The 16,902-nt window shown below is 41.1% G+C and overlaps 1 protein-coding gene across 2 annotated transcripts in view; it reads left to right on the plus strand.

Annotated features, from left to right (window-relative positions):
• gramd4a (GRAM domain containing 4a) overlaps positions 1–16,902 on the plus strand; it is a 144,698-nt gene that overhangs the window by 39,139 nt on the left and 88,657 nt on the right. For both annotated transcript variants that reach the window (XM_041203181.1, XM_041203180.1), the window contains exon 3: positions 12,715–12,835. In XM_041203181.1, the coding sequence (XP_041059115.1) occupies positions 12,715–12,835 (121 nt within the window). The remainder of the gene's footprint in view (positions 1–12,714; positions 12,836–16,902) is intronic.

Genomic DNA, 16,902 nt, shown 5'->3' on the forward strand with positions numbered 1-16,902 from the left:
GAAAGAGGCCATTCAGCCCATCATGCCTGCGCCAGCCGAAAAAGTAAAAAAAAAAACTAGCTGCCCATTTTAATCCCACCTTCCAGACCTGATCCATAGCCTTACAGGTTACAGCATTTTAGGTACAGATCCAGGTGCCTTTTCAATGAGCCGAGGGTTTCTGCCTCCACCAACAAACCAAGCAGTGATTTCCAAACTCCCAACATCCTCTGGGTGAAGAAGCTTTTCCTCCTGTCCCCTCTAATCCCCTACCAATCACCTTAAATTTGTGCCCCCGGTAATTGACCTCTCTGGTGGGGGAAACCGGGCTTATGCTATCCAATATTCCCCTCTTATAACTATTAATCCAAAATGCACTTTTCAAACTTGTCCTTAGAAGGAGCTCCTTCCAGCCATTATGTCAAGAATCTGTTTGTGTTCTGATCATTTACTTTGTATTCTAAGTGATCTTCATTTCAACGCTTTTTTTATTGTATAGAATATATAGCACAGAAATAGATTATTTGGTCGAAATAGTCTGTGCCAGTACTTGCCCTTTGCACAATACTTTTTCCACACACTACCTAATCTCAAGTCTTTCAGCATACCGTTCTACTTGTTTTTCTTCTGTCCAATTTCCTTTTGAAAGCATCTAAGCTATTTGCTTCTATTAATTCCTGTTGTAGTGAGTTCTACATTGTAACCATTTTCTAAATAAATAAATTTCTTCTTATTTCCCTGTTTTACTTATTAGAAGCTATCTTGTATTTGTAGCCCCGAGCTTTGGATTCCCCCACACGTGGAAACATTCTCTCCAAATCTTCCCTGTCCGATTCATTCTTAACTTTAAAGACCTCTATGAGGTCACCTCCTAAGTCTTCTCCTTTCTGAGGAAAAAAAACTCCAGCTAATTTGATTTTTCCTGATAGCAGTAATCTCCTTGTGCTGGTACTATCCTTTTAAATCTTTTTTTTGCACTTTCTCTAGTGCTTCTCAGCCCTTTATATAATATGGAGACCAGAACTGTGCATGATACTCAAATGTGGCTGGACTGGGATCCCATTACAAGTTAAACATAACTTCACTACTTTTGAATTCTGTACCCCTAGAAATAAATTCCAGTCCTTTATTACCAATTGGAATTGCATTGCTAACCTCTGAGGCTGCTTTGAATGATTTGTATTCCTAGATCCTTTTGCTCTTCTAACCCATTTCAGTGTTTAAAAAATTTTCTTGATGTTTCTTTTGTATCTATCAAAGTGCATCATCTCACATTGATTAATGTTAAAAATCATTTGCCATTTATCTGCTCAGTCTGCAAGCTTTCTAATGTCATCATGTATTATGTTCCATTCTCCCCGAATGTTAGCTGTATCCTAATTTTGGTATCAGCTGCAAATTTTGAGATTGTTACTTGCTTCTGTGTCCAAATCATTAATGTAAATTATTAATAACAGTGGTCCTAGCATTGGATCCCTTTGGAACATTGTTTCAATCCAGAAAGGCAGCTGGTAAAGATTTAACTGGAGCCTGTTCTTTATACACACTTAAGTTTTTATTTGCAGAGATACACATTGCAAACATGCACATCCTAACCCAACAGCAATAGTTTCAGTCTGTTCCTACTTAAAGGAGGTCTCCTTCTTGCACTGTAGGACATTCTTTCTCCAGTACTTGATTGTTTGTTTCTTTTTTTCTTATTCATTTGTTAGATGTCAGCATCGCTGGTAAAGCCATCATTTGTTGCCCAAAACTAATAACCCTGGAGCAGGTGGTGGTGAGCCGCCTCCTTGTACTGCTGTGGCCCATATAGTGTGGGTACAACCACAGTGTTGTTAAGAAGGGAGTTCCAGGATTTTGACCCAGTGATGCTCAAGGAACGGTGATATAGGTGTGTGGCTTGGAGGGGAACTTGAATGTGGTGGTGCGTTTGCTGTCCTTGTACTTCTAGGTAGTAGATGTCATGATAATAGTTGATTGTGGTAGTGGACTCCAATTTTAGCAAGTTTATGGTACTCTGTACTCGTTAGGGAGTCACCTGACCTGGGGTTTGACGGTCAGATAGCACACGTTGGAGCATGTCTTGATAGAATTCAGTTACTGCAGATATGTGTTTATGTTAGTAAAATGTGTTATCAATAAAGTTAGCTCAGCTACAATGTCGACAGCCTGTGTGCATCATTGAAACAAAAAACAAGATACGGTGTCAGAAGTAAACTAAATGCAACAATGTGAGTTCTGAAACCACCGACAGAGCTCAGTTTGGAAGGAAGCCTTGCTGAAAACTGGAGGAGGTTCCAGCAGCAATTTGAGCTGTACCTCACAGTAATGGGCAGTGATTGAAAAAGACCCTCTTTACACTAAGACTGTACACTCAGGTACAGTCTTCCATCTTTCTTCACATAGCGGGGGAAGAATCCCTCAAAGTCTATAACACATTCATGTTTGAAAGTGATGAGAAACCAAATTACTTGAAAGAAATAATGTAAAAATTCAAAGCCTACTGCAGTCTTAAGAAAAACATCATGTGTGAAAGATATCAATTTTTTTTACATGCACGCAAGGCAGTGACAACATTAGTCAGTACGTAACTGAGCTGAGAAAACGAGCTAAGCCAGGTGAATTTGGAGAGCTTGAAGAATAACTCATCCGAGGTAGAATAATTTGCGGACTTGCAGATGACACTCCGAGAACAGCTTTTGAGAAAAGTTGATCTTGCGCTGGAGAAAGCAATAAATATCTGCAGAGCAGCAAAGACACAAACGCCAGATTAAACAGATGTCAGAAGATGATAAGCAACACATGATTAAGCACCTAGATGCAGTTAAACAGAAACAACCCCGGGATAGAACAAATGGACAGTATTGGTGTAAAGAAGACAAAACTTACATTAAAACATTTAAATGCAGCCGATGCGGAACAGAACATTTGACACGTAGTGGTCCAACCTATGGAAAGCTTTGTAAGAACTGTGATAACTAAATTACTTCATTAAGATGTGTAAATCGAAGAACGTGCCACAATTACAGGTGATGACACAGACACAAACTGAACTTTTCGTTGGTGCAGTAGCAACAAATTCTAAAGAGTTCCACCGGGATCAGTGGGCTCCAGATCACATCCAGCTTTGGCCCACATATGACTTCCAAAGGTGAGGTGAAGAGAGAGTAACAACAAATTCCGAAGAAGACGAGTGGAAGGTTGACTTAAACGTTGCCAACATTAAGGTGAATTTCAAGCTTGACACAGGTGCACAAACAAATGTCATCCCATAAGCCTGTATCGTAAGATAAGCAAAGAGAAACAGCTAACTAAAACAAAAGTGAAGCTGTCTACTTATACAGGTGAAAAAACTGCAGTAGAAGGCAAGTGCACACTTAAAGTGAACTACAAAAAATAGTCTCAAGTACTTCCATTCATAGTGGTGAAAACTGGAGAAAACTGACGCAAAACCCATTCTTGGAATCAAAGCGTGTGAAAATCTGAAGCTAATCAAGAGAATAATGACTCACCATTGATGACATCCTCAGCGAGAATAAAGATGTGTTCCAGGGGATTGGTTGCTTAAAAGGAGAACACACCATCAAGATTCATGAAACTCTGATACCCAAAATATACCCGCCCAGGAAAATACCAGTAATGCTGAGACTGACTGAAAGCAGATTTGGGCAGAATGGAGAAACTTTGCATCAAGAAAATTGAAGAACTGACAAAGTGGGTTAATCCAGTTGTACTTGTAGAAAAATCAGGTGGGAATCTGTGAGTGTCTGGTTCCCAGAAACCTAAACCAGACAGTACAAAGAGATCATTACCAGCTGCCCACAGTAGAAGAGATCACGTGTAAGCTCGCTGATGCTAAATACTGTTCAGTCTTGGATGCGAGTTCAGGCTTCTGACAGGTGGAGCTGGATGAACGCGGCTCCTTTCTCTGTACTTTCAACACACCGTACAGACGATACAGGTTGTTATGCTTACCTTTTGGTTTAATTCAGCTCCGGCGGTGTACCACAACAGAGAAGCAGCTGTTTGAAGGGTTAGAGAGCATGGAAACCTATATCAATGATGTGTTGGTCTGGGGAGCCTCACAAGAAGAACATGGCCATAGACTGAGGCAAATGCTGGCCATAGCTAGAGAAAGGAACCTCAAGTTGAAGAAGGAAAAGTGCAAAATGGGCCTTCATGAAATCAAGTACTTGGGACATGTGCTAACAAGTCAGGGACTGAAGCTGGACCTGAGTAAAATCGAAGCAGCCATGAACATACCACCCCCAGAATGTAAGAAAGACTTGGAGAGGTTTTTGGGAATGGTGACCTATCTTGGGAAATTCATTCCGAACATATCAGACCTGACAGCACCTCTCAGAGAACTTCTACAAAATGATGAGGAATGGCATTGGGAACAAAGTCACCAGGAAGCTTTGACCAGTTTGAAGAGAACACTGACCCAGGCACCAGTGTTAAAGTATGGTGATGTCAGTCAGCCAGTCAAGATCTCAGTGGACACTTCAAAGACTGGCCTGGGAGCTGGCCTCTTGCAAAATGAGGCACCAGTGGCATACACTTCATAGGCAATGACTGAAACACAGCAGCGGTATGTTTAAATAGAGAAATGCTAGCAATTGTGTTTGGCCTAGAATGTTTCCACCAGTTTGTCTCTGGCAAAGACGTGGAGATAGAGTCTGATCATAAGCCTTTGGAAGCTATACTTAAAACCCCTGAACTGTGCACCACCAAGAATTCAAAGATTACTAATGCATCTGCAGAAGTACCAGGTCAGCAAACCAGGCAAGGAAAAGTACATTGCAGACACACTGTCATGTGTATACCTACCCATCATGGAGGAAGAGGATAAAGAAATTGAAGCACAGGTTCACATGCTGACAAAGAACTTATCCAGTTTGGTTGCAGCCACAGATGAGATCAGGGAAGCGGCCAAGATCGACATCACCCTGAGAAAACTGCAGCAGATTGTGCAAACTGGTTGGCCCACATATCGGAGTGGAGCCTCTTTTGCTGTACAAGAGTACTGAAACTTCTTGATGAACTTCATGTAGCAGAAGGAATACTTTTCAAGGGAAAAAAGATCATAAATCCCGCAACACTGAGGAAAGAAATGGTGCAGCGCTTACATGAAAGCCACTTCGGCATTGAAACAGGCAGGAGAAGAGCTCCAGATGTGATGTATTGGCCTGGAACGGGAGCTCAAATTGGTGAAATGTTGAATGTGTGTGCAATGTGCCAAAAGTCCAGTCAGTCTCAGAAAGAACCACTTCAATTACAGTGTTCTGGAAAGCTCCTGGCAGAAAACTGGAGTGGACTTATTCACATTTCACAACAGAGAGTACTCTACTTGCAATTGATTATTATGCAAAGTTTTTTGAGTCTTGTGCTGCTGAAAAATGATAGTAAAAGCATCACTGTAGTAAATCATTTAAAATCAATTTCTTCTCCCCATGGCATGCCTAAAGTGCTCATCTCAGATGATGGTACACAATTCTTAGGCTGTGAGTTTCGCGAATTTGCACAGGACTGGGAGTTTTGCCACACTACGTCAAGTCCCAAATATCCATAAACCAACGAATGGTGGAACGTACCATGCAGATCTTAACACACCTGTTGAAGAAGGCAGAGGTGGACAGAAGAGATCCTTACCTGGCTCTGCTAGATTTCAGGAATACTCCATTAGAGGACATCAGATCAACTCCAGCACAGTTCCTGATGGGGAGAACACTCAAAACTAAGCTTCCAACTATGTCCCAACTGTTATTTCCACAGCCAGTGAGATATAACGTGCAGGACCTGCTCAAACTGAGACAGCAGAAGCAGAAACAGTCCCTGACCTCTGCCTGCCCTGAACATGGGAGAGACGGTGAGGCTTCGGCATGAAGGGATCTGGAATCCTGCTGTTGTCACAGGAATCACAGGAGAACCAAGGTCTTACATAATGCAGACTCCAAATCGACAGGAGAAATTGGAAATTCTTACAGAAAACAAATGAAGTGCAGCCCTGCTCTGAACCAGAAAGTGCAGCTGAAGATCAAAAACCAGAATGCACCAGTGAAGCAACAGATAACCAGACAAAGCCTGAGAGTCCAGAAAAGGAATGATAGTGACACAGAGCTGGAGAAGGCCCCTTGTCCTTCAAAATCATCTCTGTCACCATTCAGAACATCCAGTGGAAGAATTGGGAAAAGACCACAGAGATACAGAGATGAGTAAGACAAAACAGGCTGATCAAAACTGAGTGAGAAAGAATAGATAAGAGACTTTGTGCACTTGAGTTGTATAAAATGTTGATTTTTTTTTACAAAAAAAGGAAATGGACTCCAATATTAGATACTATGCAGTACACTGTACTAGATAGGGGATCACACGACCTGGTGTTTGATAGAATTCAGTTACTGCAGATATATGTTTGTTAGTAAAATGTGTTATCAGTAAAGTTAGCTCAGCTACAATGTTGGTAACCTGTGTACATCATTGAAACAAAAAATAAGACAGTAGAGGCCATGGATTAAAATTACTGTTAAAGCCTTGATGGCAGCCACGGTGTACTAGTGGTTGGAGCGACAAATGCACAAGGTGGTGGATAGGTTGCCAATCACATTGACACCATGCACAATGTAGCCGAACTTCTTGAGTGTTGTGGGAGCTGCACTCATCCTCCAGGCAAGTGGAGCTTATCCCATCATACTCCTGACTTGTGCCTTGTAGATGTTAAAGAGGCTTTGGAGAGTCAAAAGATGAGTTGCTTGCCACAGAATACCCAATTGTTAACGTGCTCTTGTAGCCACAGCATTTACGTGGCTGTTTCAGGTAAGCTTCTGAATTGAAGGAAATTTTTAACTTATCCAGAACTTGGAGTAGTTTTATGATTCTAACATGGCCGTCTTACTCAAATGTCTGCCTACATTGCTGGAGCCATATGCTGCTGCATTATCTTATACTGCTGTCACTGAGGTCAGGGTTGCCATTAGATGCAGCATTGTAAGGGTAAAGGACGATATTTTGTATTCATTTTTTTGTGGGTTGTGATATCTTTTTTAGTATTACAGTTCTTTGCAACAGGTTATATTTTATATTTTTCCTGACATTCTTGGAAAGACATTCTTTCTTAAAACTACAAATCATTGTGCATTTTGAATGAGAAAGATGAAAGAGGATGATGAACATGACTTGAGCAAGAACTGGGTTATAGTGAGGGAGAGTTTGTCCATTGTCGGTCTTGCTCTCTTGACCTGACCTACCTTGGTCCAATGGCAAGCCGAGTCTAGATGGCTGGATATAGATCCAGATGCAGTGGTTGACCAGGACGTCTTCTGTGTCTTGTTGAGCTCTACACATTCTGCAATATGGGGTACTGATCCTCCTTCAAGTCCATTGGACCTTAGATTAATCTCATCTGTCCAGCCTGCCGGACTTGGTCTTCGCATGTCAGGGTAGACAAATCTCTAAGTCTCTGAGGGTGTTTGGCCACTCTCACCTAGTTTGGCCTACTTGCTAAAGTGGTTTACCAGGTAATGGCCACTGTCGCATGCTAACAACTACTTGGAGATGCAGGTGGAGCTAGGTGAAGGTGCGGACCAGTACAGGATGACTCACTCTAAAGAATGCAGTGAGCCTGCCTGTGAGAGGCGCTACTCCTCCCTTGTACCTTTTTGAATTTGTTGCTTGAACAGTAAATGCTATGTGATTTGAACTGTTCTTTAATAGTTCATTATATTTAACTATGAAGAGCATTTTCACACTATTTCTTCTAATGTGCAACTCCATACTTTGTCTTTTGAATTGATATTTGAACCATTCCTTAATAAGTAGTATTGTAAAGTTTATAATTGCTAGTTGGATCTGAAAGATTGAAGCCTTGCAATTCAGAAAGAAAAAATAATCAATTCACCATTTACTTCCAGCATTCTTCTTGTTTGTCACAATTAGTGCTTGTGGTTTATTTTTCTGGAATTTGGCTGAAATGTGGCTGTGTGGGCGAGATTGGTTCATTACAATTCGTGTTTTATAATTAGCGTAATGATGACTATACTCCTCCCAATGAGACATACACTTGCAGTACTGGTTATTTTGAATGGTGGTATTTTGTAATCACTTTTGCAGAACACAGTATTAATCTCTGAAATGTAAATCTTGCTGTAATATATTAAAAGTCTTTTATCCAGTTAACTGTCTATAACTTTGTCTGTCGCACTCTCATTTTTGCTTTAACACCTGGTCAACTGGTTCAAACTAAACAGCATCAATTCACAACTGAATGTAAAAATCAAAGGCCAAGGAATTGTTAGAACATTTGCCAACAAGAAATAGCTAACATATTCATGCCACCTGCCTATTTCCAGCTCTGTAATATGGCCTAACTTTGGCCCTGTCTCAGCTCATCAGCTGCTAAAACTCTCATTCATACTTTCATTACACCTAGACTTGACAATTCTAATGCACTCCTGGCTGGTCTCCCACATTCTATACTCGGTAAACTTGAGTTCATCCAAAAACCAGCTGCCATGTCATAACTAGCAGCAAGCCCCATTCCCCTGTCACCCATGTGCTCGCTGACCTACATTGGCCTATTCCTGGTCAAGCAACGTCTGGACTTCAAAATTCTCTTACTACTTTTTCAAATCCCTCCATGTCCTCACCCCTCCTTATCTCTGTAATCTTCTCCAGTCTCTCAAGATATCTGCACTCCTAATTTTGGCCTCTTGTGCATTTCCAATTGTAATTACTCCACCATTGGTGGTCATAGCTTCAGTTACCTCAATCCCAATCTCTGGAATTCCCTCCCTACACCTCTCTGCCTCTCTTTCCTCCTTTTAAGATGCTTGTTAAAAACTTTTTGACCAAGGTTTTGGACATTTGACCTAATCCTATGTGGCTCAGTGTCATACTTGTTTTATAATGCTCTTATGACGTGCCTTGGGATGTTTCATTGCATTAAGGTGCTATATAAATATAAGTTGTTGTTGAAAATAGTCAATCCTGAGAAAACAGAATAAGTGAACACATTGAAACAGCAAATAACATGATTATATTAACCACTAAATTGTATTTTATAACTTTTAATATGTTCAGGAACGTCTGTACATGATGCTTGGATTTGTTAGTCTTTCCCAAGCCTAAAATCCAACCAGAAAGTAGACCCTCTTACTTAAGCATATGCAAATTGCATAATTTCCCATGTTACTTCAAAAGCATTTAGTCAGCTGAATTGTTCTCTGCAGCCACATGCAGATGTTCTGAAGATTGCGTTGCCTCCCTGGTGCCTGGGTTGGAGGTATCTTGTCGTGGCTGGTTAAGAACTTGGATGGGAGGGGAAAGCTCCAGTTGCTGTGGCCTCTGTAGGAGACATCCTCATAGATTGAACTAAAAATGAAGTTCTGTGGAGGGAGTTTGAGGAGATGGGCTCTAAATTAATAACCAGAACCTGGAGGGGAATAATCTCTAGATTACTACTTGAACCACACGTGAATTGGCATAGGGTCAAGCAGAACAGCAGTTGAATATATAACAGAGTGGTGGGGTTGGAAGTGGTTTTGGTTCATGGGGCTCTGCCATCGGTATTGAGGAAATAGGAAACTCTTCTGTTTGGACAGGCTGCACTTAAATGGGGCTGCCATCAGTGTCCTGGCAAATTCAATAACTAGGGCTACAGGTAGTGTTTCAAATGAAAAATGGTTGGTGGACAGGGATCAGATGAGGGAAATTTAGATATCCACGGAGTTGTGTTGGCATCCGTCCGTCTACAAGAGATGATTGACATGTAGCAAACAATCCATTCCGGTGGGTTGTCTTCACTTGGTGCACTTTTGCAGATGGCTGTGGTGGCCAATCCCTAAGATGCAGGTTCTGTCACAAGTGCCACACATGAAGCTGCCATGTGATGTGAGTTGTTTACGGCATTGTTGCCTGTTGCCAAGCTGCAGTAGTCACTGGTTATTGTGGTAATTCATGCTAGCCCACAGGAGTTGTCGCCATTTCCCTCTTTTGCCAGCTAGCAACTCTCAGGTGTGATAGTCGATGTACAGGGCCTACATGTCACACTTGCAAGCATCCTTAAAGCAGAGCCTTGGACACCCCCACTGTTTATTTGGCTCCAGTTATTTGAACATACAGAATGTGGGCCTGATCCACTGAAACCGCCTCTTTAATTAATGCTACCACACTTGGAAGCTCTGCCTTTGAGAGGACTGCTGCATTTGTGATTGTATCTGGGCAGGACAAAATCATAATGAGCCATAGACAGCGAAGGTGGGAATTAATGAGCTTCTTTTCCTGGTAGCTGTAAGTCACCCATGTATCACTGACTTACAGCAAGTTGTTGAGAACACAGGCCGTACACCATCAGCTTTGTCCTAAGGATCGGCTTGATGTTATCCTATGTGTGTGTTTTGAGTTGGCCAAAAGTGGTAGCTGCTTTATTTGTGTGTTTATTGCAACCTGCATCAAGGGACAGAAGATTGCTTGTCACTGTGGACTCAAAGTAGCAGAATTTGCTAACCACTTCCAGTGGGGGAGTGTTTAGTGTAATCAGGGACAGAATGCGCAACCCTTTGTTCCTTGACCATGATTTTCCTGCTGCTGATTGTCAGGGAGAACATGTTACTGGTGTGAGAGAGACAACCCTTGAGTCTTTGTAGCTGAGTTTCCTTGTGGGTGACTAGCGCAGCATTATCAACATAAAGGGTTCCCTAATCAGGGCATAATGTGTTTTTATCTTTGCTTTCAGTATTGAAAGATTGTAGAGCATGCCATCTGACCTAGTGTGTAAGTAGACGACTTCCAAATCTCCAGGGAAGGCAAGGTCAGGGCTATGGAGAAGATACCAAATTGCATTGGGGCTAGGAACAAGAAATATGAAATTGGAGTGTACAAGCTTCTAAAAGTATGTAAAAAGGAAGACAGTAGCAAAAGTAAACATTTGTCCCTTTAGAGGTTGAGATGGGAGAAATTATATCGGGGAATAAAGAAATGGCAAAGATGCTAAACGAATATTTTTTTCTGTCTTTGCAGTGGAAGACACTGAAAGCAAACTAAAAATAGTGGGAACCAAGAGGCTAATGAGTGAGGAATCAAAAATAATTAACATCAGTAGAGGACAAGCGCTATAGAAATCCCCGAGACCTAATGGCCTATATCCTAGGATTTGAAAAGAGATGGCTACAGAGACGGTGGTTGCATGGTTATGATATTTCAAAATTCCCTAGATTCTAGAATTGCTCAGTGCATGGGAAAGTAGCAAATGTAACACCGCTATTCAGGAAAAGAGAACGAGACAGAGAAAAAAAGAGAACCACAGGTTAGTTACCCTGACATTAGTCGTCAGGAAAATGCCAGAATCTATTATTAAGAAGAAGTTAACAAGGCACTTACAAAATCATAATATGATTAGGCCGAGTCAACATGGTTTTGTAAAAGGGAAATCATGACTGACAAATGTATTAGAGTTTTTTGAGGATGTAACTGACAGCTTAGCCAAAGTGGAACCAGTGGATGTAATATATATAGATTTCCAAAAGACAGTCAACAAGGTGCCATGTAAAAAATTATTGCAAAAAGACAAATTGGTTTGGGGGTAATATATTAGCACAGATAGTGGATTGGTTATCAGACAGAAAGCAGAGAGTAGGGATAAATAGGGCATTTTCAAGTTGGCAGGCTATTGCTAATGGGGAGCTGCAAGAATACAGTGCTGGAACCTCAGCTATTTACAATCTGTATCAATGATTTAGATGAAGGTAATAAGAGTAATGTATTTAACGTTTGGTGATGACCCAGAGCTAGATGAGACAGTAAGCTGGAGGACACAAAGAAGCCGCAAAGGGATAAGGTTAAGTGTAGCTAATAAGTTGGCAGATGGAGTATAATGTGGGAAAATACGAGATTATTCACTTTGGTAGGAAGAATAGAAAAGCAGAATATTTTTAAATGGTGAGAAACTTTTATATGTTGTTCAGAGGAATCAGGGTGTCCTCATACAAGAAACACAGTAATTTAGCCTGCAGATTCAACAGGCAAATCAGAAAGCAAATGGCATGTTGGACTTTTGTTACAAGGGGGCTTGAGTGCAAGAGTAAGGAAATATTGCCACAATTGTACAGGGCTTTGGTGAGACCACATCTGGTAGACCGTGCACAGTTTTGCTCTCCTTATTTGAAGAAGGATATACTTAGCTTGGAGGCAATGTCAGATTAGTTTTTGAGATGAGGGGTTTGGCCTATAAAGAGAAGTTGTGTAGAATGGCACTATAATCTCTGGAATTTAGAATAATTAGATTGATTTTATGGAAACGTAAGAATCTGAGGGGACTTGACAGGATAAATGCTGAGGGGTTGTTTCCCCTGTCTGGAAATCTAGAATTGGGGGATGTGGTCTCAGGATAAAGAGCTGATCATTTAAATCTGAGATGAGGAGGAATTTATTCACTCTAAGTATTGAGGCTCCTTGGAATTCTCTACCCCAGAGGGCTGTCGATGCACAGTAGTTGAGCTCTGGATAAATTAGCTAGAAAGAATATTGTGTATTGCCTGCGTTTTATTGATTCACTTTTTAAAGGAAATCAGCTGATGGAAGTAGTCTCTTTTACGTATTAAGCTGTATCAGCAAAACTTTTTTGGTTGCAGCATTCAGCCAGTTGAATTACAATCTCAAGTCCTGTGCAGTTTATGACTGATTCATGCATGTTGTTTTTGGTAGATTTCTTTCCTGTAAGAATTTTCATTTTTGTTTCAGGCAGGCCCAGGGGCATCGATTATGGCTTCAGGAATTCAAGATTTTAACAGGACAGAATCTGAACGACTGAATGAAATTAAGGGACATCTTGAAATTGCACTGTTAGAAAAGCATTTTTTACGTAAGTATTTTGTAAGGTACACATTATGTGACAGTTAAGTTGTTGCACATATATTTTGTGTACTTGAAATGGATCAAATTAACTACGTGGAAGAAAACTGTTAGAATTCTATCATAAAAGAAATTTAAACAAAATATAAATTCTAATATTTTCTGAAAACCTTTGAGATGTTTTTGCAAACCTATATGAGAATCTTTTAGCTGACTGTTTTTGTGTTGTGTAGTATTGTGTTTTCGGCTGCTGCATCGCACCATTATTTTTACACCAATACTTCGTGCTGCTCTGAATCTGTTTCTTGTAGCTTCATCTTGATTGAATGCTGTTCATTTCATTTTGTAAAATGAGGAAAAGAATGTTTTTAGCAAGCTAGATAATTGCTTCTGTTACTGATGTATTTTCAAGCTCTAAATCAACGATGTACTGTAGCCATTTCAGTACTACTTCACATCACCTTTCACCACATCATCATCTATTTCATAGGTTTTTAAACTAAACTGCTCCGACTCTAAAGGGGGCTAGAAGGGCATCCCTTACTCAATCTGTTATGACAGTTCTATATTTGCTTGGCATAAATTTCTGTTTTTGAATCTATTTTTTTTTACAATAGCAGCATTGTTGTATTTTTCTGTAGCTGAGTCTGGCCTTCTGCCTTTGAGAAATTAATGCTGTGGAGAAGCCCAGAATAGTATCAACATTTACATTTAACTCAGGAATGTCAATATTTACATGGAGCTCTTTGCATGGAAAATGTCAGAAAAGATTGTCCTATTTACGTTATCCATGAGATTTTTTTTTTGTTCTTCCTCCTCCTCTTCCAAACATCATTTTCATGGATTCTGAGCAGGCAAAATGCTGAGCACTTGGAAATGCCATCATGGCATTGCAGATGGGCTGTGCCACATGTGATCTCCTATTTTTGTGTTGAATATAGCCTATTATCTGCCTGCATAATGCAGTTAATTTTTTTCTCCTTTGGATTGGACTCCCTGCCTGTTAAATGTTTGGGAAAAAGTATTCTGGCTCTGCCATGCAAGATTATTTTAGATCGGACAGAGATTAACAATATCAAATATTCTATTAACCTGGATTGACAAGTTTTATTTGCTTTCTTATTCCTGAGCCTTTGGGGCCTTGGGTGTGACCACTTCTGTACAGCACTGCAAACCTCTGGAACAGAAATAAGAAAGAAAAGCTATGCACTTCAAATCTTTTGGAAACACCAAAGACCAATCCTGCACTACTTAGGTGACTATTGAGAAGAACAAATAAAGCAGCTATTAAAAGCAAAGTACATTCGCACAAATCAGAAGTTGATATCTGCATTGGTCAAGTAGAGTCATTGTCATAGAGTCATAGAGGTCTGTAGCCCAGAAAAAGGCCCCTTGGCCCATCGAGTCTGCGCTGGTCAAAGTACCTCACTATTCTAACCCCATTTTCCTGCACTAGGCCCATTGCCTTGTATGTCATGGCATTGCAAGTGCACATCCAAATACTTCTTAAATGTTTTGAGGGTATCTTCCTCTTCCCCCCTTTCAGGTAGTGAGTTCCAGATTCTCACCGCCCACTGATTGAAAAAATTCTTCCTCATATCTCCTTTAAACCTCCTGCCCCTTACCTTAAATTATGCCCCCTGGTTATTGATCCCTCCACCAAGGGGAAAAGTTCCTTCCTGTCTACCCTATCTATGTCCCTCATAATTTTATACACCTCAATCATGTCCTCCCTTAATCTCCTCTGCTCCAGAGAAAATAACCCCAGTCTATCCAATGTCTCCTCATAACTAAAACTCTCCAGCCCAGGCAACGTCCTGGTAAATCTCTTCTGCACTCTCTCCAGTGCAATCACCTCCTTCCAAAATGCATATTACAGAACTGCACACAATACTCTAGTTTTGGCCTAACCAGCATTTTATACAGTTCCAGTATAACTTCCCTGCTCTTATATACCAAGCCTCAGCTAATAAAGGCAAGTATCCCATATGCCTTCGTACCAACCTTATCTACCTGTCCCACCACCTTAAGGGACCGGTAGACATGCACACCAAGGTCCCTCTGATCCTCGGCATTTCCCAGGGTCCTACCATTTATCGTGTATTCCCATGCCTTGTTTGTCCTGCCCAAGTGCATCCCCTCAAACTTATCCGGATTAAATTCCATTTGCCACTGATCAGCCCATCTGACCAGCCCGTGTATATCCTCCTGTAATCTAAGGCTATCCTCCTCATTTTTAACACTCCACCAATTTTCGTGTCATCCGCGAACTTACTGATCAACCCTCCTACATTCAAGTCTAAATCATTTTATATATACCACAAACAGCAAGGGGCCCAACACTGATCCCTGTGGAACCCCATAGGCATCCAGTCACAAAAACACCCCTCAATCATTATCTTCTGTTTCCTGCCACTCAGCCAATTCGGGATCCAATATGCCAAATTGCCTTGAATCCCATGGGCCTTTACCTTCGTTATCGGTCTCCCATGCGGGACCTTATCAAAAGTCTTGCTGAAGTCCAAGTAGACTACGTCAAATGCATTGCCCTCACCTACATACCTGGTTACCTCTTTGAAAAATTCAATCAAATTGGTCAGGCATGACTTGCCCTAAACAAAACCATGCTGACTGTCCTTGATTAATCCCTGCCTCTCCAAGTGTAAATTAATTCTGTCCCTCAGAATTGCTTCCAATAGTTTCCCCACCACTGAGGTTAGACTGACTGGTCTGCAGTTCCCTGGTTTATCTCTTCCTCCCTTGAATAACGGTACCACATTGGCTGTCCTCCAGTCCTCTGGCACCTCTCCTGTGGCCAGAGAGGCATTGAAAATTATTGCCAGCTCCCCTGCTATCTCCTCCCTTGCCTCACTAAACAACCTGGGATACATTTTCATCCAGGCTTGGAGATTTATCTACTTTTAAGCCTGCCAAACCACTTAGAACCTCCTCCCTTTCTATGTTAATTTATTCAATTATATCACAGCCCTTCTGCCTGATTTCCATACCCACATCGTGCCCTTCACTTGTGAACACCAACGCAAAGTATTCATTTAGAACCCTACCAACGTCTTCCGGCTCCACACACATTACCACTACGGTCCTTAATGGGTCCTACTCTTTCTCTAGTTATCCTCTTACTCTTAATGTACTTGTAAAATAACTTTGGATTTTCCTTTATTCTCCCTGCCAATGTTTTTTCATGCCCCTTTTTGCTCTCCTAGTTTCCTTTTTAAGTTTCCCCCCCTACACATTCTATACTCCTCTAGGGCTTCTGCTGTTTTGAGCCCTCGGTATCTGCCATAAGCCTCCCTTTTTCTCTTTATCCAAACCTGTATATCCCTCGACATCCAGGATACCCTGGATTTGTTGGTCCCACCCTTTGCCTTTACTGGAATATGTTGGCCCTATACTCTCCTATTTCCTTCTTGAATGAGTCCCACTACTCTGACGCAGATTTACCTAAAAGTAGCTGCTCCCAGTCCACTCTGGCTAAATCATATATGATCTTATTAAAATCGGCCTTCCCCCAATTTAGAACTCTGATTTCTGGCCCATCCTTGTCCTTTTCCACAACAATCTTGGATCTAACGGAGTTATGATCACTATCTGCAAAATGCTCCCCCACTGATACCTCTACCACTTGCCCAGCTTCATTTCCTAAAATTAAGTCCAGGACCACTCCCTCTCTTGTAGGACCTCCTACGCACTGGCTTAAAAAGCTCTCCTGGATGCATTTTAACAATTCTGCTCCTTCTAAACCTATCACACTTTGAATAACCCAGTTAATATTGGGGAAGTTGAAATCCTCCACTGTTACTACCCTATTATTTTGTACTTGTAGCTGTGGTTATGGTCCTTTGATATTAACCCATATATCATGATTTGGGAATTTGGTTATTTCTCTCCACTAGTAAATTTGGAAATGACTATGATTTCAGTTTTGTGTTTTAAAAAAAAGTACTGAGTTTGCACAGGTTTAAAAAGCTATAAATCGCAGTGCTGAGTTAGAGTAGAGCTTCAGGTGTTAATGAGCCAGGCATTCAAGAGGGCTACACAATGACTGAGAACACTGAG

The sequence above is a fragment of the Carcharodon carcharias genome, chromosome 13 (assembly GCF_017639515.1).
Source record: "Carcharodon carcharias isolate sCarCar2 chromosome 13, sCarCar2.pri, whole genome shotgun sequence".
NCBI lineage: Eukaryota > Metazoa > Chordata > Chondrichthyes > Lamniformes > Lamnidae > Carcharodon > Carcharodon carcharias.